The 27,058-nt window shown below is 42.6% G+C and overlaps 2 protein-coding genes across 3 annotated transcripts; one reads left to right on the forward strand and one right to left on the reverse strand.

The window, feature by feature from the left end:
- Positions 1–140: 140 nt before the first annotated feature.
- Positions 141–10,579, reverse strand: rangap1b (Ran GTPase activating protein 1b). 2 transcript variants are annotated; one of them, XM_020046530.2, is made up of 16 exons: positions 10,530–10,579; positions 8,469–8,617; positions 8,118–8,245; positions 7,601–7,728; positions 7,407–7,466; positions 7,117–7,296; positions 5,596–5,730; positions 5,255–5,413; positions 3,335–3,448; positions 3,159–3,258; positions 2,987–3,071; positions 2,641–2,866; positions 2,240–2,342; positions 2,038–2,139; positions 1,709–1,830; positions 141–1,049 (listed from the first exon to the last, which is right to left on the reverse strand). In XM_020046530.2, exons 3-16 carry the CDS (start codon positions 8,227–8,229, stop codon positions 1,041–1,043), a joined length of 1,635 nt encoding a protein of 544 aa, XP_019902089.2. In that variant the 5' UTR covers positions 8,230–8,245; positions 8,469–8,617; positions 10,530–10,579; the 3' UTR covers positions 141–1,040. The 2 variants fall into 2 exon arrangements, with proteins under 2 accessions (XP_019902089.2, XP_010893818.2); XM_010895516.3 differs by having other exon boundaries at positions 2,051–2,139; positions 10,530–10,546.
- On the forward strand, positions 9,604–25,590 carry zc3h7bb (zinc finger CCCH-type containing 7Bb). The gene is made up of 22 exons (XM_010895514.5): positions 9,604–9,919; positions 10,834–10,894; positions 10,996–11,032; positions 11,174–11,371; positions 11,575–11,733; positions 11,887–11,967; positions 12,068–12,127; positions 12,877–12,919; positions 14,587–14,819; positions 15,050–15,350; positions 15,468–15,526; positions 15,783–15,882; positions 16,015–16,176; positions 16,626–16,831; positions 16,988–17,088; positions 17,299–17,480; positions 17,576–17,652; positions 17,770–18,026; positions 19,077–19,182; positions 19,557–19,665; positions 19,784–19,917; positions 20,471–25,590. The coding sequence occupies exons 2-22, from the start codon at positions 10,836–10,838 to the stop codon at positions 20,501–20,503; spliced, it is 2,697 nt and encodes an 898-aa protein (XP_010893816.2). The 5' UTR covers positions 9,604–9,919; positions 10,834–10,835; the 3' UTR covers positions 20,504–25,590.
- The last annotated feature ends 1,468 nt before the right edge of the window (positions 25,591–27,058 follow it).

The following is a 27,058-nucleotide window of genomic DNA, read 5'->3' on the forward strand; positions in this document are numbered from 1 at the left end:
AGTATGGGTCTACTGTAAGTATACAGAGATCTGAAGTAAATCCCTGGAAGTTGACATAAGAGGAATTGTTTCTAGGTTGAGAAACACTATATACACACACACACACACACACACACACAAATAAAAACACAGAGCAAAACTCCTGGAAAGGTTGGAGATTTTATCACATCACAGTCAGAGAAACATCAATAAAGTCCTGTTGACTAAAACTATATTGTACATTTATTCCAATAATCATTGCTCAACAATCATAAAGGTTATGAGAATGACATGTACGTTCCGTCATGTTCCACATGTTCCCGTGCATCACGTCAGTCTCCTGAGTACCACACTGTTATAACAGCATAAAGAACAATGGCCATACATAAATGTCCACACGGTGCAATGCACATGCACACTGTAGTCCATTCCTCCTTACAGTCTGATGCACAGTAATAGATCTGACCTGGTTGAACTCAGGGGAATAATATGGGCCGATAATATTATGGTTCAGCTGTACAGATGTGGCACATTGGGTTCTTACAACTACTATGCTATGCATGGAACTTCTAAGTTCTTAAGGACAACCATCCCTATTTAATCATCTGCAATTTTCTCCAATGACTTTTCCCTTTGTGTCTTAAGACTTTTTCCCTTTTTCATAAAAAAAAAATTATAGCATTAGCAAGAACAAGTACAAAAATAAAATGAAGATGAAATCCTGTCAGATAAGTAGTCGTCTTCAATGTCTTCATTAGGGAGCTTCATGCATCTAAAACGCAATGTTATGTACTGAGGGTAGATTGGTATTTGTCCCTATTTTCTGTCCAGTGTAAAGTACCTACGCAAGGTCCTCATGCAAGGAATTCCCCGTTATCAGTGCAATGGTCAATTCTGTGGTATGTGTTTGTATCTGTCCTGAGGGTGAGGGGCAGTGTGCATTGGATATGTGCCGTTTACTGGTTGGTTTGCACTGCAGAAGGGCTCAGCACTCAGGGGAGATTCTCCTCTCTAGAGTGGACTTGAGACTATCTCTGGCACTGCTGCAGGACTTCAGGGCTTTACCATGCCTGTAGGATGCACACACAGAACAACATTTACCTCAGTGACAGTGGGAACATGTTATCACAACATTCTATGACAATGTCCAGGCCTGGGTTCAAATACTAGTCATTTGAAATTTCACAAAATAATGCAAACAAATAATATATTAACACCAAGGACCTAATAAGTATTTGGGCCACGCTTTCCCTTCAGAACAGCTCCAATCCTTCTTGGAATGTTGTCCTAAATTGTTTGTGGTGAGATATTGCACTATTCCTCAACAGCCTTGAGTTCTTTGAGGGATGAAGGAGGTGGAAATCTACTTTGCACTCTGTGGTCCAGAACTTCCCATAAGGGTTCACATCTAAATAAAATATGAAAGGTTTGTTTTTTCTAAATGATGGAGGACACTTGATCTCTACCATCAATTGTCAACTTAAGAGACCTCAAGACCATGTTTTTTCCTTTCCTTAGCATCTGACGCTAGTAGATGTGCATGCACACAACACATTTTCTGGCTGTGCTTTATCTTCACAGCAGATTTGATAGGGCCTGTCTGGACACAGGAAAGCAAGAGAAGAGACCTAGGCTGCCCACATTACGATTTCAACTGATGGCAACAAAATCCCTGCTATGCACTTTGTCCACAATCTACCCAGACTGTCAGCAGTCACACACACCTTACCTGGCAACAAAAGTGTCCAGCAGGGAGGCATGGTCCTGAGGGAAGTAGTCCTGCTGGACAGTGTGCTCCAGAACTAACAGGTGACCAGGTAAGACCTGTACCTTCTTCACCTTGCCCTCTCCCTAGACAGCACAGATTAACATGGGATGTAAGTGAGAGCTTGGCTAATCAGAGTTGGGAACAATTTGTGTAGCTGTGTCAACTGAAATTATTCTTATAGAAAAACTTTCTGAAAACAAAAATGTCCTAAACCCCGGCCGGATCGGCCTCAACATGGCAGAGACTCCTTGAGGAGTGAACAAATAGTGACCTGTATAAAACTGTTTTACATTGTGTTCCAACCTTGAGGAGCCCCAGCATCACCAGGAGAGTGGATAGGAAGCTGTAGGTCTGAAGGGAGGAGCCAGAGAAGGCCTTTTTCAACAGGGCATCTGTATGACAAGCAAAGACACTCACATTGGTGTTCCACTCAAACACAGAAACCCAACAGGATGCTTGACAGTTATAGAAAAGGTGTACGCTCCGACTCACCAACGGTCTCCAGCACAGCCTTGTTGATCTCAGAGTCGTCATTGTATAGAGAGGAGATTTTCAGGAAGGCATCTGCAGCCACTTCTGAGTTAGACACATCCACCTGGCCAAGAAAAAGAAACATTTATCAAATAAACGCATTGGATCCCAAACACAGTTTTAGTACAACTGGTCCTCTTCCTAATATTTCAACCAATCCTTAAAACAAGGCTGTCTTGCAACAATGAGATGATTTAAAAAAATCAGCAGCCCAGAGTCAGACATATTTACCTGGTCTAAGAGATTACAAAAATACAAAAATGACCATCTTATCCTTCACAACTCAGCACCGTCTCTTTAGACAGACTTCTCTTTTAAAGGGATGAAGAGAAAAAGTGGCCTGTGAGCAAAGTACACATCACCTGTTGCTGGATGAACCCAGGCCTGTTCTTGCCTAGTTGGAGGAGCCCTTCAGCAGTGGGGAAGCTAAGAAAAGAGACAACCTCTGGATGACAGGCTGGCTGGTGATTCACAGGACTGACTCCTTCTGTCACCCCATTTTCCTTTATCTCTTCTCCATCCTCCTCATCCGTTTCTTCCTCCTCCTCCTCCTCCTCATCATCTTCATCAGGCTCCCCTTCATCATCACTAAAAAAAAAAAAAAGCACAGGGTCAACAACAACCTCAGACACTAAACCTCAGTGGTAGGTCCAGATTCTCAGACAGAGGCAGACCCTGTCAAGGATTTGACAGACACCACTCAGCTACCTCAGAGACCCCAGCAGGTCGGCCAGGTCCATGTTCTCCATGGTCTCCTTCAGAGCCTCACATCCCTCCTCCCCCAGGCAGTTGCCTGTAGCAACACATGTGGACCATTATGAATAACACACCGGGCCGCTGTCACTAACAGACGGACTGAAGTAGTGTGGCGGTAAATCACCGTTCAGATCCAGTTTCTCCATATGGGGTTTGTCCTGCACAGCCTGTGCCACCACCAGGGCGGCTGCCTCTGTGATCTCCCCAAAGGACAGATTCAGCTCCTGAACACAGGAAGGAACACGATCAGACACACAGGGCTCACGCACGAACGCACGCTGGGGGAAAAACTGCACTGACCTTGAGGATGGGCAGTCCTTCTCTGAGCACAGCTGAGATAGCGATGGCCCCTTCAGAGCGCACCAAGCAGTCCCCAAAGTTGATCACCTGTACACTCCTCAGGTGCCTGAGAGCCTGGGGGAAAGAGACCGTGACACATCACCATGAAAAACAAACCACTTAGGGATGGAGAATATGCTGAATTAATTACAGTAAAGGAGCCATACGTAAGATTTCTTTCCAAAAATGACCAGGCCATCAATGTTTCCTGACCATCTGTGGTTACTATTTTAAGATTATTTTTCGAAACAATATTTATAGAGAATTGTTTCTGAATGCCTGAGATGTTCCCCGTTTAAAATGTCTCACCAGTCTATCAGTTTGAACTGACTTCTCCACTTGCAGTACTACAGTATCACCCTAAACCACCCTGGACTAGCTAACAATACTCCTGTCTTATATAGTGAGAGAAGGGGGGTGCAGATCAGTGGTGTTATTATTTAAATATAGTCTTGTAAATGTTACCTGCAGGACTCTACAAAGTTGCCCTTTAAACCACACTTGGTGTTTTAAGTTATAAATGAACGTTATTTTTGTGGGGTTTTATAAGCTTTTGTTTTTGTTGCCTTTTGGTCATATCGCAACCCACATTCACCTTAACTATGCCCGCAGGGAGAGAGGGACAGGAGGGTGACAGGCGTGTTGAATGACACTAGGCACCTATCCGTGATTCAGAAACACTTGAAAGCCATTCAACTGCTTGGTTAGCTGTAAACAACTCTAATGGTATAATCTGCTGTCTGTGAAGAGACTAGAAGGGTAACAGCTGAGTTTCCCCAGACACACACACACACAAACATGGCTTTACTCTCAATCACTCATCTCAGGGCACAACTCTGCCCTTCTGTCTCAAGGACAAACATTGTAGACACTTACTCTAGGTAACGATATGCCAACATTTTATGTTGACGTTTCAGACCGTATTTGTTTCCTGGCTGCCTCGCAGCCTTGACAACAGAACAGAGGTGAGAGTGTTCATAAGGTATGTGGTATGGCTTTTCAAGTGTGTCAATTTGCAGTGAGCTAGGCATGAGTGACATATGATTAGAAGATAACATGACAAATCTTAATCGTTTGATTGTGCACATTTTGTGCAATTGGCTAGCCTGCGTGTCAGGAAAGAAACTTCTACAGCGATATTTAGTAGTGTATGGATGGGGCGAGCTTAGAGCGAACCGTCCCCCAACCACGCATTGTAACAGACGGCTCTATGGCATATCGTTGAGTGACTACGGATTAGTTACTAACAATCACATTAGGGTGCACCAACAGATGACCACACTACAATTGGCTTATCAATTAACTCAGTTCCTTTGGTGCTACGTACCGCTAGAAGAGTTTTAGCCACACACTGTTAGCCGTCTAATTCTTGCTGTAATGAGGATAAAAATGATTACATAAGGAATTGGCTCACTCGCATTCTGAGAAATAAACAGCTCATTCAAGTAGGCTACTTGAAACTAGCATTCTGTTTAAACCAGACAGAAGTGTGTATTAATTACATTTCACCTTGTAAGCAGAATGTTGGCTAAACTTTAAATACAAAGATAAGCTGGCTACTCATTGCACGTAGGCTTGACTGTTTAAGTTGGACATTTCTGGTGTTTGAATCACTACCCTCTAAAACATGGTGCTTGTTAAGGAGATGTATTACACGTAAGCTAAATTTAATTTATACGTAATTTTTTTTCAGAATAAAACAAATATTCAGCTTAATAGTGGAGTGTTTAGTGCAGATGAGCGCGAGAAAAAATATATTTAACTGTTGTTTAAAAAAAATATATAATAATCTTGATAGCTTAGCTAAACCCTCATTAACTTCACATAAGGTGAAGGAATACACTCAGCTAGGCAGTAGGCCGACAGGGTTGGCAGGAATACCTGAGCCATAGCAAGGGCCCCTCTCTTGGTGAAAGTGTTGTCGTTCAGGTTAAGGACTCGGAGGTGGGGATTGTGCTGCATGGCGGAGGCCAAAGCTGTCACCCCGGCATGGTTAATCCCATTCTGGGGCATATGCACCTCTTCCAGACTTCCCATCAGCTGATTAGAAAGAGAGGGAGATGGCGAACGAGAGCATACAAGAGACATTGGGAATAAGTAGAGAGCAGAGGGAAAGACAGATTGGTAGGTGATTAAGAGAAATGTCTGTATTACACAGAAATAAGTGTCATATGGGCATATATCCTTATAACAGTAAAGTTGCAATTTGTCTCAGTTTGTACCTGAAATGCCTTGGCAAGGGCTGTGGCTCCTTCATTCTCCAAGCGATTCCTGCCGGCGATGAATACTTTGAGTTTCAGTGGGACGCCGAGAGCAGCAGACTGTTTATGACACTCAGTCAGTGCTATCGCCAGGATCTAATTGGCATAGAAACAACAACAAAAATGTTGTGGCACTTCTGAACAGTAGACCAGAAAAGAGTAGGATTGAGAAGCCTTATTGATTGACCTATGTTACCCAGGTAAGGTGGGGTTTTTTCACCAAAAAATTTTCTGCCCTAATTCCATTAGTTTGAACTGGAATAAACACTTCCGCATTCAGGGGTACACTAAACAACGCTTGTGGTTCACTCAAAAAGGGTGATGTCACCTTGATTCCATAGGTACTGTGCTGTGGTCCACTGCAGACTGTTTTGTTAAGGTATATAAGTGGCTCTGATTCCTCTATAAACAAATAAAACCCCTGATAAAAATAGTGGCTTCAGAAAGGATTCAGACCCTTTACTTCCTTAACATTGTGTTGTTACAGACTGAATATGTATACCAATCAGCCATAACATTATGACCACCTGCCTAATATTGTGTAAGTCCCCATTTTGCTGCCAAAACAGCATGGGCATCCTGACTGGTCTGCGGCTATGCAGCCCCATACGCAACAAACAGTGATGCACTGTGTGTCCTGACACCTTTCTATCAGTACCAGCATTAACATTTTCAGCAATTTGAGCCACAGTAGCTCGTCTGTTGGAGCAGACCACGCAGGCCAGCCTTCACTCCCCACGTGCATCAGGAGCTTTTCCTTCCTTGGACCACTTTTGATAGGTACTGACCACTGCAGACCGGGAACACCCCACAAGGGCTGCAGTTTTGTAGATGGTCTGACCCAGTCGTCTACTCATCACAATTTGGCCCTGGTCAAAGTCGCTCAGATCCTTACATTTGCCCATTTTCCCTGCTTCTAACACATCCACTTTGAGGACAGAATGTGTGTAAAAAAATTTGTTTTAATAAAAACTATCTACACACAATACCCCATACTGAGTAAGCAAAAACAAGCTTTTAGAAAAGTGTGGCCATTTATTGAAAATAAACTGAAATATCCTAATTGAACCGAGGCATCCTGTGTCCTTTGAACATACTTGAGATGTCTGGAGTCCTGACTGGAGTCCTTCTGTGGCAGACTCAATTTGTTGGACACGATTTAGAAAGGCACACACCTGTCAATACAAGGTACCGCACAATATGCGATTTGTTTCCTTGCAGAAACTCCCAGTGACCATGGGACAGACAAATCACCACGGAGACAACACTCTCCAGGACCCCCAGTCCCTGGTGTAATCCCGGGTTTAGAACAATCACTGTAATTTGGCAACGGAACTAATTACATTACCGCTCCGCAAATTCAGAAGTCCTCAATTCTAACATTACCTCAGAACTGTGTAGAAACAATCAGAAGTGCAGACAGTAGTCCTCAGAAAAGCCCAGTGATAAATTGTCTTCACACACTGGTTTTCAAAGGCTCACCTTGCCCCCTCCGATGCCCAAGCCACAGTTGTTGAGTCTCAGCTCCCGTAGAGAGTGACACGCCGAGCTCTTCAGGAGAGTCTCAATGCTCTTCACCCCATCTGGCCCAAAGGCGTTGTCACTCAGGTCAAGCTCTGTCAGTCTGGCCCCTGCTGTCATCAACGCACTGCCCAAGGATCTCTGAGGATGAAGAGATAGACACAAAGAGTTACAGACTTGTGGAGGATTATTACTGTAAATCAAAAAATACTTTAAATAGCTCGAGAGGAGGCTTGTCAGCGACGACTCACCAGGGCATTGGGAATTTCAGAACGCAAGCGACCAGTGAACATATCACTCCAATGGCAACTCTGAAAAGTGAACAGTTAAAACTGGATGTAAAGAAATACAGGATTATGGTGTGAATGTGGGACTTATCAGTAGTCAGCACAAGCCAGTTGTTTTCCTCAGCATGGCAGACTGATAAAGACTGTATATACAGTACCTGAAGCTGGTCTTTGCTCTCCAAGGCTTTGGCAATGGCCCGTGCTGCCTCCACTCCCAGTGTATTTCCTTCCAACCGCAGGGCCCGGAGTCCCTGGTACTCCTCTATCTCACCAACCAGCTCCTTCACTGCAGAAAAATAAATAGAAATGCACCCACACACACACACAACTGATTATTATCAAAGTTGTTAATGTTGTTGGCATTGACAGTGCAACTGCATGTGCCATCACACCTTAACCAGCAGACATAACCATCCTGTAAGCACATCTGCAAACAGGTGTAGTCAATGTCACAGTAGCCCAACCATTCACATTATCGCAAATTATCTTTTAGAGGCCATATTAATCGTCAATGTCTCCTTTTTTATTTCCATTTGTTTCAGCAACAATAATTTTGTTTGGATGTTGGGGAACAGAAGACATTCTAAAAGTATAGAACAATGTCCTATACACTGATCTCTGGATTTGACTATTTTGAAAGCAACGAAAGCGTGTGTTTGCAGTCCGTGCTCTCACCAGACTCCGCGGTGTCCAGCTTCAGTCCTCGGCCCTTGTAGCTCAACTCTCCATTTCCTACATGGGTCTTAGACAACGCCTCGGCCAGCAGGGCTATGTCATCGGAAGCCATAGTGGTCTGTGGTAGTCTAGTGTGAAAACAAGAGAATAGTGAAATCACATAGCATATTCGGCACTCCCGAACTTAGGTTCGTTAGCGAACGTTACCTGGCTAGGCTAACAACTAGCATAGATGTAATAGAACAGAAGTACCGGTTCTAAGTTACTCTTCCGTTTAAATGTATACGTTTCTTCAAAATATGTTGTGTACACAAAAATAATTTAGTAGTTAATAAATGTGTTATACAGTACCCTGGTGTGCGTTATCGTCGACTCCCTCCCGCGCTCCTGTAGATGGCTGGTTACCGGTTGTTACGACGTTACGACATTACGTGACGTCGGTGTTTTCTGCTTCTACAATTCGGCGGCACAGGCCTATGGACTACATTACTCGTTACCGCCTCATTGTGGAGTGAAATTGCAAGAAAAAAGATTTAGTATAGTCTCTTCCTGACTTGAACAGAAAAAGCTTTGTGGAGATTTCTCTAGCTTGAATTGCATGGTTGCATGAGTAATATCTATGTAAGACATTCATGTTCAATTCCTGAGGTCTTTCCCACGAATTGATCATCTTGGGATTTCTTTAGCCAAAGAATCACATAATAGTTCAGCCTTCAGAAGAAAAAAACTACTTCATAGGAATATCCCTGACATCCCTGTCATATTCTTTACTTAAAAAATGTGTGCCAGTCTTTTGCAGAAAGTCTTATCAGACAATCTATATAGATCAAAATTATAGTTTTCAAATCTAAAACAAAAATAATGCCTTTGTTAAACTAATCTGTAGATGTTCAATAGATAATACTAACCAAAAACCTCCAACAAACCATCTGTATATAAGCAACTGCTTGCTTAGGTCCTAACCTGATCAAACATAAAGGTTAGTGTATGTAGATAATTAATGTATCATTTTTTAGGATAAATATTAAGATAAGGGTATGTAGATAATTAAAATGTTAGTCAGTAGATAATCTGTAGAACATCTACAAAAACACTTTTGGGACTTGAGACAAAATAAAGTGTTACCTGGCTTTAGTCTATAATTATTATGAAGAGAAGCAAGCAATTGAATCTGAATTTAGAAAGATTATTGACTGTCAATACCATAGAAAAGGAGAATCTTTATTGGGTTTACGAAATAAAATAATGAGGACTTGTTACTTAGAAGAGGTTACAACTCCAATATCAAACGTTTTATATAATTTCAGAAAGTTCTATACTATTAGAAGACACTGGATTTTCTCTACAAATGTAGAAAAATATGTTCGGGCTTTCTTCACTAATCTTTGCAATTAAAGTTATTCCACAACTTGGATCCTGGCTGGATTTTACTTATCAACGAATCTACCCGAAGTGTACACATTGAAAACAGACACACTCAACCCTCAACCAGATATGTTACAGGGGAGAAAACATCTCTGCCTCAATCCACAGCTCTTTATGACCAAGCGTCTCATAAACTTACCGAAGTACTGTGGCTAACATATCGTAGCTACTGTAGTAGGAGCCAGCAGCTAGCTAGCTAGCTAGCTAGGTTTCACGGTGTTGCGTGAAAACTCTCACATGTCCGTCCAGTCAAGTCAAAGTGAACAAATACATATGTCTCTGAAGGATTCATATTTAGTATAATCTTTCGATAATCCCAATTTAATGCTAGTTTATTTATTGCCCTAAAGCAGTCTTTGGAGAAGGTGTTGATTTCGGTGAGTAATATATTAGCTATATTGGTTCTAGCGTTTGCTAGTTTGTTTAACGTAATGGAGTTAGCTAGCTAACGTAACCTAACGGTGTAAAAATAACAGTTTCGAAAGTGTATCTGTTGTCAGTCGGTTGTCACTGTCATTTCGAATTTCAACCTTTTTGGTTTCAAATGTTTATACAGCTCGCTAGTTTAAAATTTAAAGCCAGGTTTTCAGACTAGTAATATTACTACTGTCCCTGCTTGGTTCCCGATACGTAATAAAATCATGTTCTGGGTTTTCAGCTGTTATATTGTTTTACTTGTTTGTAATTATTATATTATTAGTGGCTCATATCTACCTAGCTAGTTTCATTAGGTAACTAGCTACTGTACTGTAGTGGCGGAGTACCTCAGGCAGTACCAGCACGTAAACAAACCAGTTGACAGGGAAAACAAGCAAGCTAGCTAATGATAGCTGAATAAGCTAACTGCATCCTAAGTAAATGTACCTAGTTATCTTGTAACTTTCAACCGAAATCTTGTGAATTTTGTTTTACTGGATAAGACTGGCATTTTTTATTTTTTTTCCTAAGACATGCATTATGCGCAGTTCATCAATTAATGGACATAACCTTAGTTCGCAGACGAACGTTATTTCGTTTTGCATTATGCCGTGCTTATTCTGCGAAATGTGCAGTTGTTTTCAGCCGAGCTATTTATACTCGAGCCCGAGGTTGGACCTACAGGTTATAATTATTAGAAGGCCTCAATCAAAATGGTAGAAAGTTTTCGGTTATCGGCGTCTGGGCGCACTCTGCACTGGTTGGCAAAGGATTTTATATCTATGAACAGTATTGTTTGTCAGTAATAATGAACATGTTTGGATGTACATTTTTGTATCTTTGGATTTCATTAAAATAAGCCGTCTCCCTTTAGCCATGGATACAGAACGACAGAAACGAAGGGATGAAATCCAAAAAGCCATGGGCTTCATTCAGTAAGTCATCTTTAGAGTTCAACTATCCTTGTTGAAGTAAACTGAAAGGACATGTGGTGGCACTGATTCATGCATTTCAAATATAATTGTATTCTCTGCAGGTCCTCTTTGCCTTTCCCTGAGCCTGAGGGTTATGAGGTACTTCCATGTTTATTCTTTTTCTATATTCGAATGTATCAAGCCACCTGTCTTATCAATCAACAGATCTGTACTACATCTCAGTTAATTATCTTTTATCATCCTTACAACAACACTCGCACTATCTCTAATTCTTCTCAGGCCTTTTTGACCCAGTTGGTGTGTAACTTGCTGGATGAGGGAAACACAGTGTTTAGAGATGGGGAATGGAGGCAGGCAGCGCAACATTACAGTGAAGGGGTCAATGTGTCCCGCTATGCTCAGGCGGAGGCACTGGTCATCCCCCCTGAGCTTCTGGAGAGTCTCTATGTCAACAGGGCAGCGGCACACTTTCAGTTTGTAAGAGACACACACACACACACAAACACATTCAACTATTGCTATTGTTAAAATGGTTAGTATATTACATATACTTTTCCCCAGACAACATCCTTGTCAGTTCTTACATCCTGTCCCAATGTCTCCTCCCTTCCACCCCTTTGGTTTTGTCACATTTTCCTGTGTTTTCTCTTTGTTTTTCTGTCACGGTCTACATCCCCCAGGCGGAGTTTGAGCGTGGCATTCAGGACTGTGACAGCGCGCTGTGCGTGTCTGAGGGCAGTCGCAGGGCACTCTACAGGAAAGCTCTCTGTCTGAGGGAGCTGGGCCGACTCAGGGAGGCCTATGAGTGTGGCACACGATGTCTGCTTACCGCCCCACACGTAAGCACCTGAACCAAGCACCTAAATCATAGCTAAAATGTTAAATCCAAAATAAATCAACAAACAAATTCTTCCCCATACTTGCATTTCTTTAGATTTTTTTAAATGTCTTTCTTCTTGTTGTTCATGTACTGTACTTACTGCATGGTACAGGACAGGCAGGTGGGTGAACTGGCTCAGGACCTGGCTAATAAACTGGGCCTGAAGGTCCGTAAGGCCTACATCAGCCCTCAAGTAAGTTCAGTTTCTTCTACCTCGGTCAAAAGCAGGCGTGTACTCAAAATGCCATGGCAGATACCTGCAATCCATGTAAGTGATACTGTTCTCATCACAGGTGGAGTGCTCAACATCAGGGGGGGAGAGTAATGGAGAGAACGCTACACCCACAGGAGATGTGAGTGTTGGGTCCATGTTGTTATTATAGGCCAGTTGACTGTGGTTAAAGGGTTCGTGTGAGGTAATCATCTGACCAGTAACCAAATGGTTGTTAGATCCATGAGCCAGAAGGTGATCAATCTGTCATTATATCCGTGGCTGCAAATGAGAATGTGTTCTGAGTCAATTTACCTGGTGAAAACAAATATTCACCCAAATAGCAAAATTTACCTTTGAGTTTCCTTATGCTATAAGCTATCTAAGGAAAAGTTTTCACAGCAATATATGCGGGCACTGTTTCCAAATGGTAATGTTTTAAACATTTCATTCACAAATCTCTTGCTAGCATATTAGCATTTTAGCTCATCATGTCCAGTATATCTCAATGTAACTGGAAATTCATTGTGAAGCTCACCAAAGTCAGTCATTTTGGTTACTGGAATATTAGTGGGGAATGCAGAAATTGCTACAAATATTGTTTTTCACAAATGCAACAAAGTTATGATTCCAATGTTATAATAATATGCTAAATTAATGTAATTGCTTTTGTTGAGTTTTGTAACCAAATTCACAAACTTTAGGATGATTTGGAAATGATGTGTTAAAATGCTAATTACTGTACTGGGGGTTTTGGCTTCAATTTCTCAAAGCACATTGAAACTTTATTCATATACTGTTTAAAATGTGCTTACAGGACACCAGTATTTAATCAATGCAAATGATCCTCTCAATGTTTTCATTAATTATGCTTTGTCCGTTTTATTGTAGACGACATCCAATGGGCTAGAATCTTTGACTGACATTGAATCTGGTATGTCAGCCAAAATAAAAACATAACATTATGCTTAGCTTTGAATTGTCATTGTTTCTACACTGAACAAAATTATAAATGCAACACTTTTGTTTTTGCCCCTATTTATCATGAGCTGAACTCAAAGATCTAAGATGTTCTCTATGTACACAAAAGGCCTATTTCTCTCAAATATTGTTCACAAATCTGTCTAAATCTGTGTTAGTGAGCACTTCTCCTTTGCTGAGATAATCCATGCACATCACAGGTGTGGCAGATCAAGATGCTGATTAGACAGCATGATTATTGCACAGGTGTGGCCTAAAAGGCCACTCTAAAATGTGCGGTTTCATTGTATTGGGGGGGTCTGGGGGGGTCCGAAAACCAGTCAGTATCTGGTGTGACCACCATTTGCCTCACGCAGTGCAACACATCTCCTTCGCATAGAGTTGATCAGGTTGTTGATTGTGGCCTGTGGAATGTTGGTCCACTCTTCTTAAATGGCTGTGCGAAGTTGCTGGATATTGGCAGGACCTGGAACAAACTGTCGTATACGCCGATCCAGGGCATTCCAAACATGCTCAATGGGTGATGTCCGATGAGTATGCTGGCCATGCAAGAACTGGGATGTTTTCAGCTTCCAGGAATTGTGTACAGATCCTTGCAACATGAGGCCGTGCATTATCATGCTGCAACATGAGGTGATGGTCGTGGATGAATGGCACAACAATGGGCCTCAGGATCTCGTCACGGTATCTCTGTGCATTCAAAATGCCATCAATAAAATGCACCTGTGTTCGTTGTCCATAACACACGCCTGCCCATACCATAACCCCACCGCCACCATGGGCCACTCGATCCACAACGTTGACATCAGCATCTGCCCTGTAAAGTGAAAACGGGATTCATCCGTGAAGAGAACACCTCTCGAAAGTCCCAGACACCATCGAATGTGAGCATTTGCCCACTCAAGTCGGTTACGACGATGAACTGCAGTCAGGTCGAGACCCCGATGAGGACTACAAGCATGCAGATGAGCTTCCCTGAGACGGTTTCTGACAGTTTGTGCAGAATGATTTGGTTATGCAAACCGATTGTTGCAGCAGCTGTCCGGGTGGCTGGTCTCAGACGATCTTGGAGGCGAAGACACTGGATATGGAGGTCCTGGGCTTGTGTGGTTACACGTGGTCTGCCGTTGTGAGGCCGGTTGGATGTACTGCCAAATTCTCTGAAACGTCTTATGGTAGGGCAATTAACATTCAATTCACGGGCAACAGCTCTGGTGGACATTCCTGCAGTCAGCATGCCAATTGCACGCTCCCTCAAAATTTGCGACATCTGTGGCATTGTGCTGTGTGATGGAACAGCACATTTTAGAGTGGCCTTTTATTGTGGCCAGCCTAAGCCACACATATGCAGTAAGCATGCTGTCTAATCAGTATCTTGATATGCCACACCTGTGAGGTGGATTATCTCGGCAAAGGAGAAGTGCTCACTAACACAGATTTAGACAGATTTGAGAGAAATAGGCCTTTTGTGTGCATAGAGAAAGTCTTAGATCTTTGAGATCATGATAAATGGGGGCAAAAGCAAGTGTTGCGTTTATAATTATGTTCAATGTATATTGGAAATCCCCTTCTCCACCTTGTCTTCACCACATTTTCCTTTATCCCTGTCCTCCCTCTCAGATCTGTCTAGTGCCCAGTGTATTCCTGCTCCTCTGGCCACGCCCATCCCTGTCAGCGATGACCCCTCAAGCCCAGTGGCCACGCCCTGTGCTGACCTATCTGAGAGTCCCAGTACTGGCCTGCCCCCCATGCCCTATTCTGTCCCCGTGTCGGAACACATGGAGGAGTGCAGTGTTATCTCTAACGATCTGGACAACCTGTTGGGGGACTGCATCTCCAAGAAAGTCAGCGAGGTGAGAGATTTGCAACTAGGGTCACCCCCATGCAGGAGGCATGCTCGGCAGAATGCTGTTGATCAGTAGATATGGATGAGAGAGATGGAGCCATTAATCAATAGCATGTAGGAACACTCAGGAAAGTGTTTCTGTGACCAGGCTGTTCACACTGTATTGATTTAACTGGACTGAGATTTGGAACAAGGTGGCAAATGATTCCCTCCCTCTGTTTTTTGTTTCGGCCACAGAGCCCCGTTCAAGGCGCTATCCCTACCAACCTCCCCAACACGGCTGTGGGCCTGCGCCCCCCTTACCCTCCCAGCCTACCTTCCCCTTCACCCCAGCTACCTGCCACTTACTTCAGCTCCTCGGTTAGCCAGACGCTCCCCTCGGAGCCCTACCCGTCGCTCAGCCAGAGGGACCAGACCTCCACGCGGGCGCTGGACGCCCTGGGGGCCTTCTCCCCGGGGACAGGGGCTGGGGACTCCGAGGGAAAGGGAGGGGCTGGATTGGGAGGGCTGGACTCCCTCTCAGAGTACACCCTACCAGGTGAGTGGTCAATTGCCAATATCCAGTCTTTTGCAACCTGTGTCAGCTGTAACGTCAGTGTTCCCAGACCCCATGAGGCTGCATCGTGTCTGATAACCCTGTGTCCTTGTGGTCCAGGGGGAAGGATCTCTCACAGCTTCATCCCTGGGATCCGTAACAGCAGCTCCACTCACACAGTAAGAAAGCGACACAACTCCTGAGCAGTGACATGGACACTTTAGTTTCTCCTCTCTTCTGGGTTCAAGGATGTGTCCGGTGGCTCCTGCTATACTTGTTTCTTGATCACCGATGATATGTATCACAATGGTTGCTAATTAGGATTTTGTGATACTGCTCGTTTTCGGTAGCTGCATGGGTGTCGTCATATTTGATAACGAAAATATATTAATTGTATATGTGGTGACTGGTTTTGTCTTTATCTTCCCGGTTCAGAACATTCCAGCTGGTACCAACCTCTCCCTGCTCTCCCGGAATCCACTGGCTGCCACCCACGAGTTCAGACAGGCCTGTCACGCCTGTTACAGCAGAATAGGTACACGGCCATCATGACTTCCCCCTTTCCGTTCCAAAGGACTTGAGGTTTATTTTACACTCAGCAGTATTTGGGGTAATGTTGTTACGTCAGTACGTCTGTGTGTGTGAGTGAAGTATCTTCTGTCCACAGGTCCACGGGTGATGGACTACCAGTACCAGCCGGATGCGGCCCACCGCTGCAAGAGGGATGTGCTGCTGTGTCGCTTCAAAAACACAGAAGACCCGACCTGGAAGAGGGTTCGACCCCGCCCTGCTAGAAACAACTTCCTGGGGGCCTTCGTGCTCTGCAAGGGTGTGTGTCTGTCTGTCTTTGTGCGTCGGTCTGTCTTTGTGCGTGTTCTTATCTTTGTGCGTCGGTCTGTCTTTGTGCGTCGGTCTGTCTTTGTGCATCGGTCTGTCTTTGTGCGTGTTCTTATCTTTGTGCGTCGGTCTGTCTTTGTGCGTCGGTCTGTCTTTGTGCGTCGGTCTGTCTGTGCGTGTCCTGGTCTGTCTGTGCGTGTCCTGGTCTGTCTGTGCGTGTCCTGGTCTGTCTGTGCGTGTCCTGGTCTGTCTGTGCGTGTCCTGGTCTGTCTGTGCGTGTCCTGGTCTGTCTGTGCGTGTCCTGGTCTGTCTGTGCGTGGTCAGACCTCATCCCACCATAAAGAATGCAGAAATAGAAGTACCAACCAAGAATTTCCAGTTCAATGGATGATTTTTACTGCTTGCAATGATGATGATTATCTCCTCCCTACCATTCTGCAGAGGTCCAGGAACGACAGGAGTGCCAGTATGGGGAGAACTGCACATTTGCCTACTGCCAGGAGGAGATAGACGTGTGGACCCAGGAGAGGAAAGGAGCTCTGAGTAGGGAACTTCTATTTGACCCGCTGGGCAGCACTGAGAGACGGGCCCTGAGTGTCACCCGCCTGCTGCAGCTGCACATGGGCATGTTCATGTTCCTCTGTGAGGTAGGCTGGGACACATTCATCTGAGCTCACGACACACGACACAGCTATTGGCTGTGTGTATATTCACACACACACACACACACACACACACACACACACACACACACACACACGCGCGCGCGCACGCACTCTCACGCTCTCTCTATCTCTGTGCAGGAATGTTTTGACAGTAAGCCTCGCATCATCAGCAAGCGCAGCAAAGAGAACTTGGCTGTCTGCTCCAACCTCACTGCCCGACATCCCTTTGATGATAACAAGTGAGTCTTTTCATAAACCTAGAACTTTCTCTAATTTTCAGTCAAGCGCTTTTTTTAGAGTGACTGTATCAGATCCAGATAATCACTTAGCATAATTAATCTTAAATCCAATTTCCCTCAGCTACCTAATCCATTACACCATTATGTTACCCCTCTTATCTGTCTTTTTCGCACATTCCATCTCTGTCTCGCTCTCTCTCTCACCCTCAGGTGCCTTGTACATGTGGTACGTTCTGCCAACGTGCGCTACAGTAAGGTGCGCCCGCTGCACCCCCTCTGCCAGTTTGATGTGTGTCGCCACGAGGTGCGCTACGGTTGCCAGCGCGAGGACAGCTGCTCCTTCGCCCACTCTGTCATAGAACTTAAGTGCTGGGTACTGCAGCAGGACACAGGTACAGGAAGTACACTTGTTTACACACATGTAAACACAAAGTTATGGATTGCAGCAAAAGAACCAACTTTCTGTATCGCCTTTGTCCTCATCAAGGTATTACCCATGAGGAGATGGTACAGGAGTCCAAGAGGCACTGGTACAGGCTGGAACAAAATGCCCAGAGACAGAAGGTGAGATGGGCACCATGCCCTAAACCCCAACTTAATATCATAAAGGCCCCAGACACCTAACTCAATATATCATACAGGCCTATTTACATTATTCATTGCTCTCTTTCTCTTTCTCAGCCTATACATGTCCCACACCAAAGCTGTGGGGGCGGAGTTGGAGGGGTGGGGGGTATAGGAGTAGGAGGGGGCGGTGGAGGGGTAGACAATCTCGGGGGAGGTGGTGTTGGCTCTGGAGGACCAATGGGGGGAGGAGGAGGAAGAGGCAGAGGGCTGAACTTAAAGATGAAGTTTGTGTGTGGCCAGTGCTGGAGGGACGGCCAGGTCAACGAACCAGACAAGGCCCTGAAGTACTGCACTGCTAAAGCACGACACAGGTGAGAGTCGGAAACAGACATTTACATTGATACGTTGTTTTGTTATGAGGCTGCAGGGGCGATCCTGTAATTCATGACCAGGCCTGAACTGGTAATTATAGGATCAGAAAAATGAGAAGGTGTATCTCAAGTTTTTGCCAACTAAGCCTTTTAAGCCTGGTACTTAGCATTTCCATATGGTTGCATTCCTTTAGAAGGGAGTTGGCAGAGTTACTGGAAGTCCATGGGAACAGTTTTCTCATGCATTGGCTCAAACTTAATTCAGACATAATCATGTACTGCATTCAGATGTGATTTGAGGTATTTCCTTGTAAGAACTATTTGTTGTTTTAATCCCCTCTTTTCAAGCAGACATTTGATCTCCTTCATCCTCTTTCAGCATTCACCTGAGAATTCAGCTTGACCTTAAAATCGTCAAGCTAAATTCCTCGACAGGTTTCATGACTTCACATTCACAACAGGTCTGATAACAGAAAGTCTGCAGACTCAGCAGACCTGTAAATAATAGCCTTGTCAAGTGCATTTTACTGTTACAGTGAACAAAATGTTACTGGAACTCTACTAGAACTGTACTTGTCACATTACCTAGCAGCTCATTAACTGGAGTAGCAAGCAGGTTTATTTATATAGCACAGTTCACACATAGAAGCAATTCGATGTACAATTAACAAAGAAAAATATATAAAAATACAATAGCATAAAAACAAATACTCAGATGAAAACATCAAAACAACATCATAATAGGAACATAGAATAACAGAAGAAGTAAATAGGAAAAAAAACAGGATAAAATGATAGGAAGCTATGAAAGCTGTAAGGCTAAACAGTATGGTTTAAGTGCTCAGTCATAGGTGCGTGAAAAGACAAGTGTTTTTAACCTGGATTAAAAAATGTATACATTTGGGACACGTCTAAGATCTTCTGGTGGTTTATTCCAGTTGTGTGCAGCATAACTGTTAAATGCCGCTTGAGTACATAGTCGTGTTTGTATCCTTCTCTTGCTCCCGTCGCAACACCTGGTCATTTTCAAATCTTTCCCTGTCTCTGCAGCTGGACAAAGGAGCGTCGGGTGTTGCTGGTGAAGTCCTTTGAGAAGAAGAAGTGGGTGGTTGTGCGGCCGCTTCCGTTCTCCCGTACATACCCACAGCAGTACGACGTGAGTTTCTTATATTAGTGTCCTCTGTGTTGCACGTGTCTGGATAGTGCACGAGACTGCCCTGGTGGCAGCATTTGAAACAGTGGGGCTGATTACTGTTAGATTTGGAAAGGGCGCCCCTCCCTCACGGCTTTGGCATGTTCAGTCGCCGGGCAATTGCCCCGGTTCGGCCCGGGTCAGCTTACTCTAATCAGCCAGACGTTGGCAGCACTCCTCCCACGCGCTGAGTAGAGCTGAAGGCCCACATTGTCATGCGTGGGCAGCAGTTCTTCCACTAGGATTTTGACCTCAGATTATCAGGAGAATGACACCTGTTAGGGTGCGGTATTAGTTGGGTTATAAGTCTGTGGTAAAGCCTGTCCGTGTCTCCCCAGATGTGTGTCCACGTGATGAAGCAGAAGAAGTGCCACTACATCGGAAACTGTTCTTTCGCCCACAGTCTAGAAGAGAGGGACGTCTGGACATACATGAAGAACAATAACTGTATGTCTTTCACATCGCATTGCTCTGTCTTCAGCGTGCGCGTGTGTGATGGACGTGGCTGAACAATTTGGCGGTGTATTTGTTTGAGATGATAACCCTGTTCTGTTCCTGTCCACAGTGAGGGACATGCAGCAGATGTATGACATGTGGCTTACATTGACCAATCAGAATAGACGCACCGATGGAAGCCTTATGACCCCGCCTCCAGAGGAGAAACAGGTTTCCATGACCACAGATTACACTGAATCACTGGTAAGTGATTTTCTAATCATTAAAAACAGGTGGTATTTCTTTTTCTCCATGCAAACCTTTCATGATGTTTGCTGTTTTGCTGGCTTGCCTGTAAAGCTAAGTAGGATTAGCTCTGGTCAGTCTCTGGTCGGGGAGACCAGAAGGTGCAGGAAGTAGTCTTGTAGGGTCAGTAGGGGGCAGTCTTCCTTCTGGTTTGAAGAATAAATCTCAGTGCCCATGTGGAGTGAAGAAGTGCTGTCTTGCAGATGTTAAATAGGGGTCCTGATTTTTTATTGTTAACAAAGATCCTATGGCTCATGTCTTAAGAGTAAGATTGGTATCCATAGTCTCTGATCTGGCTCTCTTTATGGCTGGCTAATCATACCCAGCTTCCGATTGGCTTGTTTATGCCCTCTCCTGTCTGCATAATAAAAAATGAAGGTGCTGTTGGTACTAAGTGTATGCAATCAATAACGTCGCTGTAGATAAGAGCATTTAGAAAATGAATAAAATGTAAATGTTTGATGTTAATATGTTGTTTCTGATTTGTGCCCGTATTTCTCTTGTTTGTTAGTCTGGTCGGCGGTTGTCAGGAGGAGATCTGTGAGTGTAGCCCAGGGGTGGAGGAGTTGGCCCCTGAGCCCTAGATGGGAGACCCTGTTCCCGCTACGCCAGAGCCCTGCCACCTGTGACGTCCATCTGAATGCGTACACACACAAACACAATCAACACACCCTCACCCCTACCTGACAACAATACCTGACTGATGCTACAGGCACAACTTGTGACGCGCGCAGTCCAGAAAGTCATGTAGAAGAACATGCACGCTGGATAACATGAGTTTGTTTATGGTTTGGCTTTTATTAATCACAGTGTGACCCTCAGTGCATTTCTGAAATGCTGCAAATGTAGTGTCCATGTGTCTGTCCCCTAGAATACCACTGAAGGCAAATTGCAAGCAAAAAGAACAAAGCCATTTTGTTGCCCACTTAAATAAGTGGATTTGTGGCCGAGGTCTCTGGACTCCTCTGTTTTATAGCTAAATTACCACAGAAATGTTTCTGGAATGTTCAGTTAAATTGGCCAGTGTTTTTTTTATTTTAGCTGTTCAGAAATATGAGGCAGAAAACACACGCGTAGGACATAATATGGTTGTTTAGCTCTGGAAAGTAGTTGTCTGGGGATACAGTTAAAAGTACAGTTTGATTTGGTTGTACAGCTTTACAAACAAGTCCCCTATATATTTAGCTAGAGAATAACGTTTCCAACCAAATCCTACCCCTGTCCCTTGTGGGAACATAAACGAGAGAGAGAATGGGACAGAAATGAATATGCCATTTCTTTTGTCCATGGGAGTTAGTACTTTATTTGTCTGCCATATTGGTACAGGACTATGAATGTAAAGCCTGTCAAGGCTATTATGAGGAAGCCATAAGAAAAATTATGGTTGTGGAATGTATTTATAATACCCAATAGAAATGTTACTCAACATTTAAAATGCCCCCCCACAGCCCAATTGACCATTCCGAACATTTACACACACACACACACACACACTTTGACAGATACTGTATTCACTGAGTAATTTCAGAAAGGAGTAGTATTTCATAATATGACATTGGAGGGCTTTGTGTGTAAATGTCACTGCAGCAGCTGCAGTTCTCACAGGCTCTTGACCTGAACCCCTTAAGCAAAACATACTGCACAGAATGCTTGGCTAAGCCCTGGGGTTTTGCCTGACTCCATGAACACATCTGGGTCCTCCTTATTAAAGTCACTCCAATGACGGATTGGGGTTTGTCCTTTTCAGATTATGTGGCTTTATCTGGCATGTTGACAACCAGTTTAAATGTTAGATGCCCAGTTAGCCATTCAGTGTGACGCTATGCCAATAGATCAACAGGAAAACTGATTGTCTGTGAGTGGGTGTCAGAATTAGTCAAAATAATTATATCAAAACAAAAAATTGGTGGACACTGGACATGTTTAGTTAAACAAACAAGTTTGCCCCGATTTCATACTTTTTGTTTTTGCATATTTTTGTAAATAAATGTTGTACAATATACAGCTTTAATATTATACACAGGGATCCTGAGTGGACAAATAAGTGTTTATACTTAACTGAATGAATTAGGTTAAGCAACACCCATAGCCCCAGTGTGAGAAAGTGATTGCCCCTTTCCCTCAAAACTGGTTGTGACACTGTTAACTGCATGACTTCAATCAACGCTTACTGTTACTTTATCAGTTTATAATTTCTGTGGGACAATTGTCTTCACTCTTACATGTAGATTTTAGTTTTTCTGAGCATGAACAATGTTAGTTTCCGACCCTACTGTAACATGACAGTTAGGTCTGCTTCTGGACATTGGCTAGACCAGGTCAATGTGCCTGTGTACGTTTGGATCGTAGTCTGGCTGAATTATCCTGTTTCACATACAGAACAGAAATGAAGGGTTGCTCTAAGGACGGCATGTATTCCATGTCCAACAGCATGGTTGTCCATTGCTGTGTGGTTCTAATTGTGGAGCGCATGGGTGACCTGGAAGTACCAAGGATTAGTCACTTTTCTCAAAGAGTTCAACATGAGAATGTTGCTGACATACAATGGTGTCAGAAGGCAGTGCTTGAAAATACACATGTAAGTCGTGGTCACAATGGCTAAAATACAACACATTTAAGAATTTGGAATGCCCTAATCAATGTTCAGACCTAACCCAATTAAGATGTTGAGGCATGTACTTAAACGACCAGTTTATGCTCCTAGTCACCACAAATGCTAATGAGTTAAAGCTGTTCTGCATGTTTGAGTGGGGGAATATTTTGTGCGTAACTTCTAAAGGACTAGATGAAGCGTTTGGTTGCTGTCAATGTAGTTAAATGTATCACATAATACAGTGTGAGGGGGTGATCACTATCAGTGGGGCTTTGTGTGTGGAATAACTGTTAATAAAATAAAGTATGCTTTATTTGTTCACTCAGGTTCTTAATTTTTTTTTATTTGATATTGTTTATATAACAAAAATAAAAAATCTGAAAGGGGCAAGTTGTTTTTCACGGTATTGAAACTAGACCTGGGTATGGGTGGTGGGATCACAGATTGGTGGCCTCAGAGCCCCAGAGGGGGGGGGTGGGGGGGGGTGGTGGTGATAAAGGGAGCAATGAAGACATCAATGTTAATTAAAAGTACAATAAAGACTACCCTTACTGTAGGCCAAAAAAATGCTAACTACCTATAATGTAGGCTAGTCTTCAACATCAAGACATGACATGCCTACAGACACGCTAAAATGAATACACAAAATATATATAATCAGGGACATGTTTTTGCCAGTCGTGGCAAAAATCTTGTTTGCTTACCTACAGCGGATATGATGTAATGGATGTATGTCTATACATTATAAAACCATTATATATAAATATATACATATTTACAGATATCGGTATACAACTAATAATAATTGATAACTTAGCGGTTAAGCTTAATATAGAACCTCTTGTTATTGAGCTATGCTATACAAAATTGACATGTATCGCTGAACTAGATGACTAGTGATTTTCTGCTTCTGTGAGGGTCATTCCAGAGAAAACTGAGAGCACCTCATGATAGGCTGTACATTATTTTTCCCAGGTCAAAAAAGGGCAGTGTTGGTTTGGTTGAATCCCAACACTAGCATCATGTTTATCTCAGAACCAAATGGTGTGCGCTGTCTCAAGAAATTAGCAGTATGATACTAATTTGGGTCTCCTACAGCATTTATTTAATTGAAAACTATTTTGATTAGGTTTTTTCTGCGTCAATGAATGAATCATTCAATGGATAGAGAATGCCAGGATAATGCTTTCTGTAAACATCTTTAATTTAATTAACCTAGGGAGTAGACTAGACGGACATCAAATACCAAATTAGAAGAGTTATAGGGGGGTAATAGTAACTAGAAAGGGTTTCTTCTGGAATGACCCAGTTAATTGCTTCATTGAGGGATCGTATTACTACTATTATTATGATGATGATGATGAATTATGACGATAACGATTGCTATTATTACTATTTCGATTCTCCTATATGCTATTGATATATGTATGTTAATTGCTATGTATTACTCTCTTTATAAATGTATCCATGTATGAATATAATACTTTACAGTAAACAGACATATGTGTATGCTAAGTCCAGCAGGCCAGACAGGACAAGAAGAGTTTTATGTTGCTAAAACCTTTACAAAAAATAACAAGTGATTAGTCAGCATATACCAGTCAATCCCCAGAGGTGGGGTTTCTACATACTAGCCGTCTGCCTTCACACTCATCTACCTGGTTACATAAGAAGACTATAGGCTAACAGACTAGCATAGCATTGGTCTCTATAGTACACAGGGCACCATTTATTGACAGACAGAGTACTGCAACAAGTTGATGCTGAAGAGCCCATAGACATTGTCTGTGTTGCTTCAGGTTAGCGCGTTGTGGGGTACTTGAGGTGTGATTGAATCAAATATGTTTGGACAGTTATTCGGACTGTTCTAGAGACAACTTGTATTTGAAATAGTCATAATTTGCAAATTATTATTTTCTTGACTACCCGAGTGAGAAAATGTCATCAATAATACTGTATTACCTTGCTGTTTTAATCAACCCTGCTGGGACACAATTCCAAGCATACATAGACGTCTGTATACGTCAGTATAGCGCCTTATTCAATATATACCGATATAAGATGATACATACCCGATACCCTTATAACCGTACTCTATATATGATGCATACCTATAATAATACTTAGACATCTGTATAATTTAGATAAGAGGTAATGGAATGTTTGAGGTTTTCTCTGGTTGTTTTTTTGTTTATTTTGAATGGTCAGAGTCAGGTGTTACGTGTACACTATACTATCGGTTCTGGTATCTGTTACAAGAGGGGTGGTCATACATAAGAAAGCAGGGATGAGCATGGTGATGTCTTTGTTTTGCCTACTTTGTCATCACAAACTAATAGGTGACAAGGTGGCATTTATTACTGTTCAATTAACTTCCATTGTTGGTTTTAAACTGGTGGATCATGTCAGTGAATGTGGTCATATCAGAAGGGTGAACAAAGTATCTGGCCCTTGTGCCTACAGAGGACTGGACCAGCAGAACAGTGGTTTGATATGTCAGTACTCACCAGAGAGATCATTTGATCGTGGTACTAATGATGACTGGCTTATTTGTCTTTGTTAAAATGTGGCTTTCACCTAAACAAACTCAGAAACAGTCAGATGATTTTTATGTCTTTCCAAATAAAAGGCATTTGAATTAAAACACACCAGAGTTGTGGTCAAACTTTTCCATACAATTCAGGAAATATATGAAAATTATGATACAGTTTTCAATGAGGAATCTTATATTTAAATTGGGGTTTTGTTCTCTTTCTGAATTGACTGGAATTGAAATTAAGTTGGCCCCAAACCTGATGCACCATGAGCTGACAGCAATCTACATTTATAATTATTACTGATGGATTATTTTCAACAACTTGTTATAGACGCCATGGTTTTTAAGAAAAAAACAAGGTCTCTTTGTACTGTATTTTTACATTTGTTTTGTTTTTGTCTTTGTTTTCTCCTTTTTCCTCCCTGGTTGGAAGTTGATTATGATCACAAGTGGACCAAATCTGTCGCAAGTGTTTAACAATAAACAGACTGTTTTAGAGAAATGTGTGACTTTTATTCACCCCCATGTTTAATGTATAGTTTATCGATTACAGATTGAATACCTCCACCTAGACTAAAGTGACACAGTTGTACGCAAATTAATTGTGTAAGGCGTGATCATGATAGGAAGACCAATTAACTAAATAAAACGGAATTTAACATTATTGGAAATGAAGACTTGTGTGTTAGCTAATTTTGATCTGGATATTAACATTGTTTTTATTTCAAATTAATTTTTGGGTGAATCCTTGGAAGTAATAAAATAATTATTTTCTGTTTTGCCAAGGATTAATTCACAGATACAGTGGATGTAAAAAAGCTACACACCCCTGTGAAAATGCCAGGTTTTTGTGATGTAAAAAATGTTCACAAAGATCAATCATGTCAGAACTTTTTTCCACTTTTAATGTGACCTATAATGTGAACAATTCAATTGAAAAAACAAAAATCATCTAGGGGGGATTTTTTTTTTTAAACCTTACAATGAACTGGTTGCATAAGTGTGCACACCCTCTTATAACTGGGGATGTGGCTGTGTAGAAGTCATTACACACCTGCCATCATTTAAAGTGACTGATTAATGACAAATTAAGTTCAGCAGATTTTCCTAGCATTTTCTTAGTTGCATCTCAGAGCAGAAGCCATAGTCTGCAGAGAGCCTACAAAGCATCAGGGGGATCTCATTGTTGCAAGATATCAGTCAGGAGAAAGGTACAACATTTCCAAAGCACTAGATATCCCATGGAACACAGTGAAGACAATCATCATCAAGTGGAGAATGATGAAACCAAGGTTGAACTTTTGGCCATAATTACAAAAGGTATGTTTGGCACAAAAACAACACTGCACATCACCCAAAGAACACCATACCCACAGTGAAGCATGGTGGTGGCAGCATCATGGTTTGAGGCTGTTTTTCTTGAGCTGGAACCGGGGCCTTATTCAGGATTGATGGAATTCTGAACAGTTCCAAATACCAGGCAATTGTGGCACAAAACCTTCAGGCGTCTGTTAGAAAGATGAAGAGGAAGTTCACCTTTCAGCACGACAACGACCCAAAGCACACATCCAAATCCACAAATGCATGAAGAAGATTCATGTTTTTGGAATGCCAATTGAACATCTGTGGGGTGATCTGAAGAGGGCTGTGCACAGGAAATGTCCTCACAATCTGAGATTTGGATCACACTTGCAAAGGAGAGTGAGAAAATTGCCACGTCAAGATGTGCCATGCTAATAGACTCCTACCCAAAAAGACTGAGTGCTGTAATAAAATCAAAGGGTGCTTCAACAAAGTATTAGTTTAAGGGTGTGCACACTTATGCAACCAGGTTAGTGAGTTTTTTTTTTCCTCTCAAAGATTTGTTTTTCAATTTAATTGTTTACGTTATAGTTCACATTAAATGTGGAAAAACTGGGGTGTGTAGACTTTATATCCACTGTAAGAGGAAAACTAGTTGGATATCTTCG

This window comes from Esox lucius, chromosome 5 (genome assembly GCF_011004845.1).
Source record: "Esox lucius isolate fEsoLuc1 chromosome 5, fEsoLuc1.pri, whole genome shotgun sequence".
NCBI classification, from domain to species: domain Eukaryota; kingdom Metazoa; phylum Chordata; class Actinopteri; order Esociformes; family Esocidae; genus Esox; species Esox lucius.

Coding starts and splice junctions, on each gene's coding strand:
- zc3h7bb (XM_010895514.5), top strand. CDS start 10,836: ATGGATACAGAACGACAGAAACGAAGGGATGAAATCCAAAAAGCCATG. Junction 11,734..11,886: donor GTCTGCTTACCGCCCCACAC/GTAAGCACCTGA, acceptor TGCATGGTACAG/GACAGGCAGGTGGGTGAACT. Junction 15,527..15,782: donor ACAGCAGCTCCACTCACACA/GTAAGAAAGCGA, acceptor TTCCCGGTTCAG/AACATTCCAGCTGGTACCAA.
- rangap1b (XM_010895516.3), bottom strand. CDS start 8,229: ATGGCTTCCGATGACATAGCCCTGCTGGCCGAGGCGTTGTCTAAGACC. Junction 7,729..8,117: donor GCTGGACACCGCGGAGTCTG/GTGAGAGCACGG, acceptor ATTTTTCTGCAG/TGAAGGAGCTGGTTGGTGAG. Junction 1,831..2,050: donor TGATGCTGGGGCTCCTCAAG/GTTGGAACACAA, acceptor TGTGCTGTCTAG/GGAGAGGGCAAGGTGAAGAA.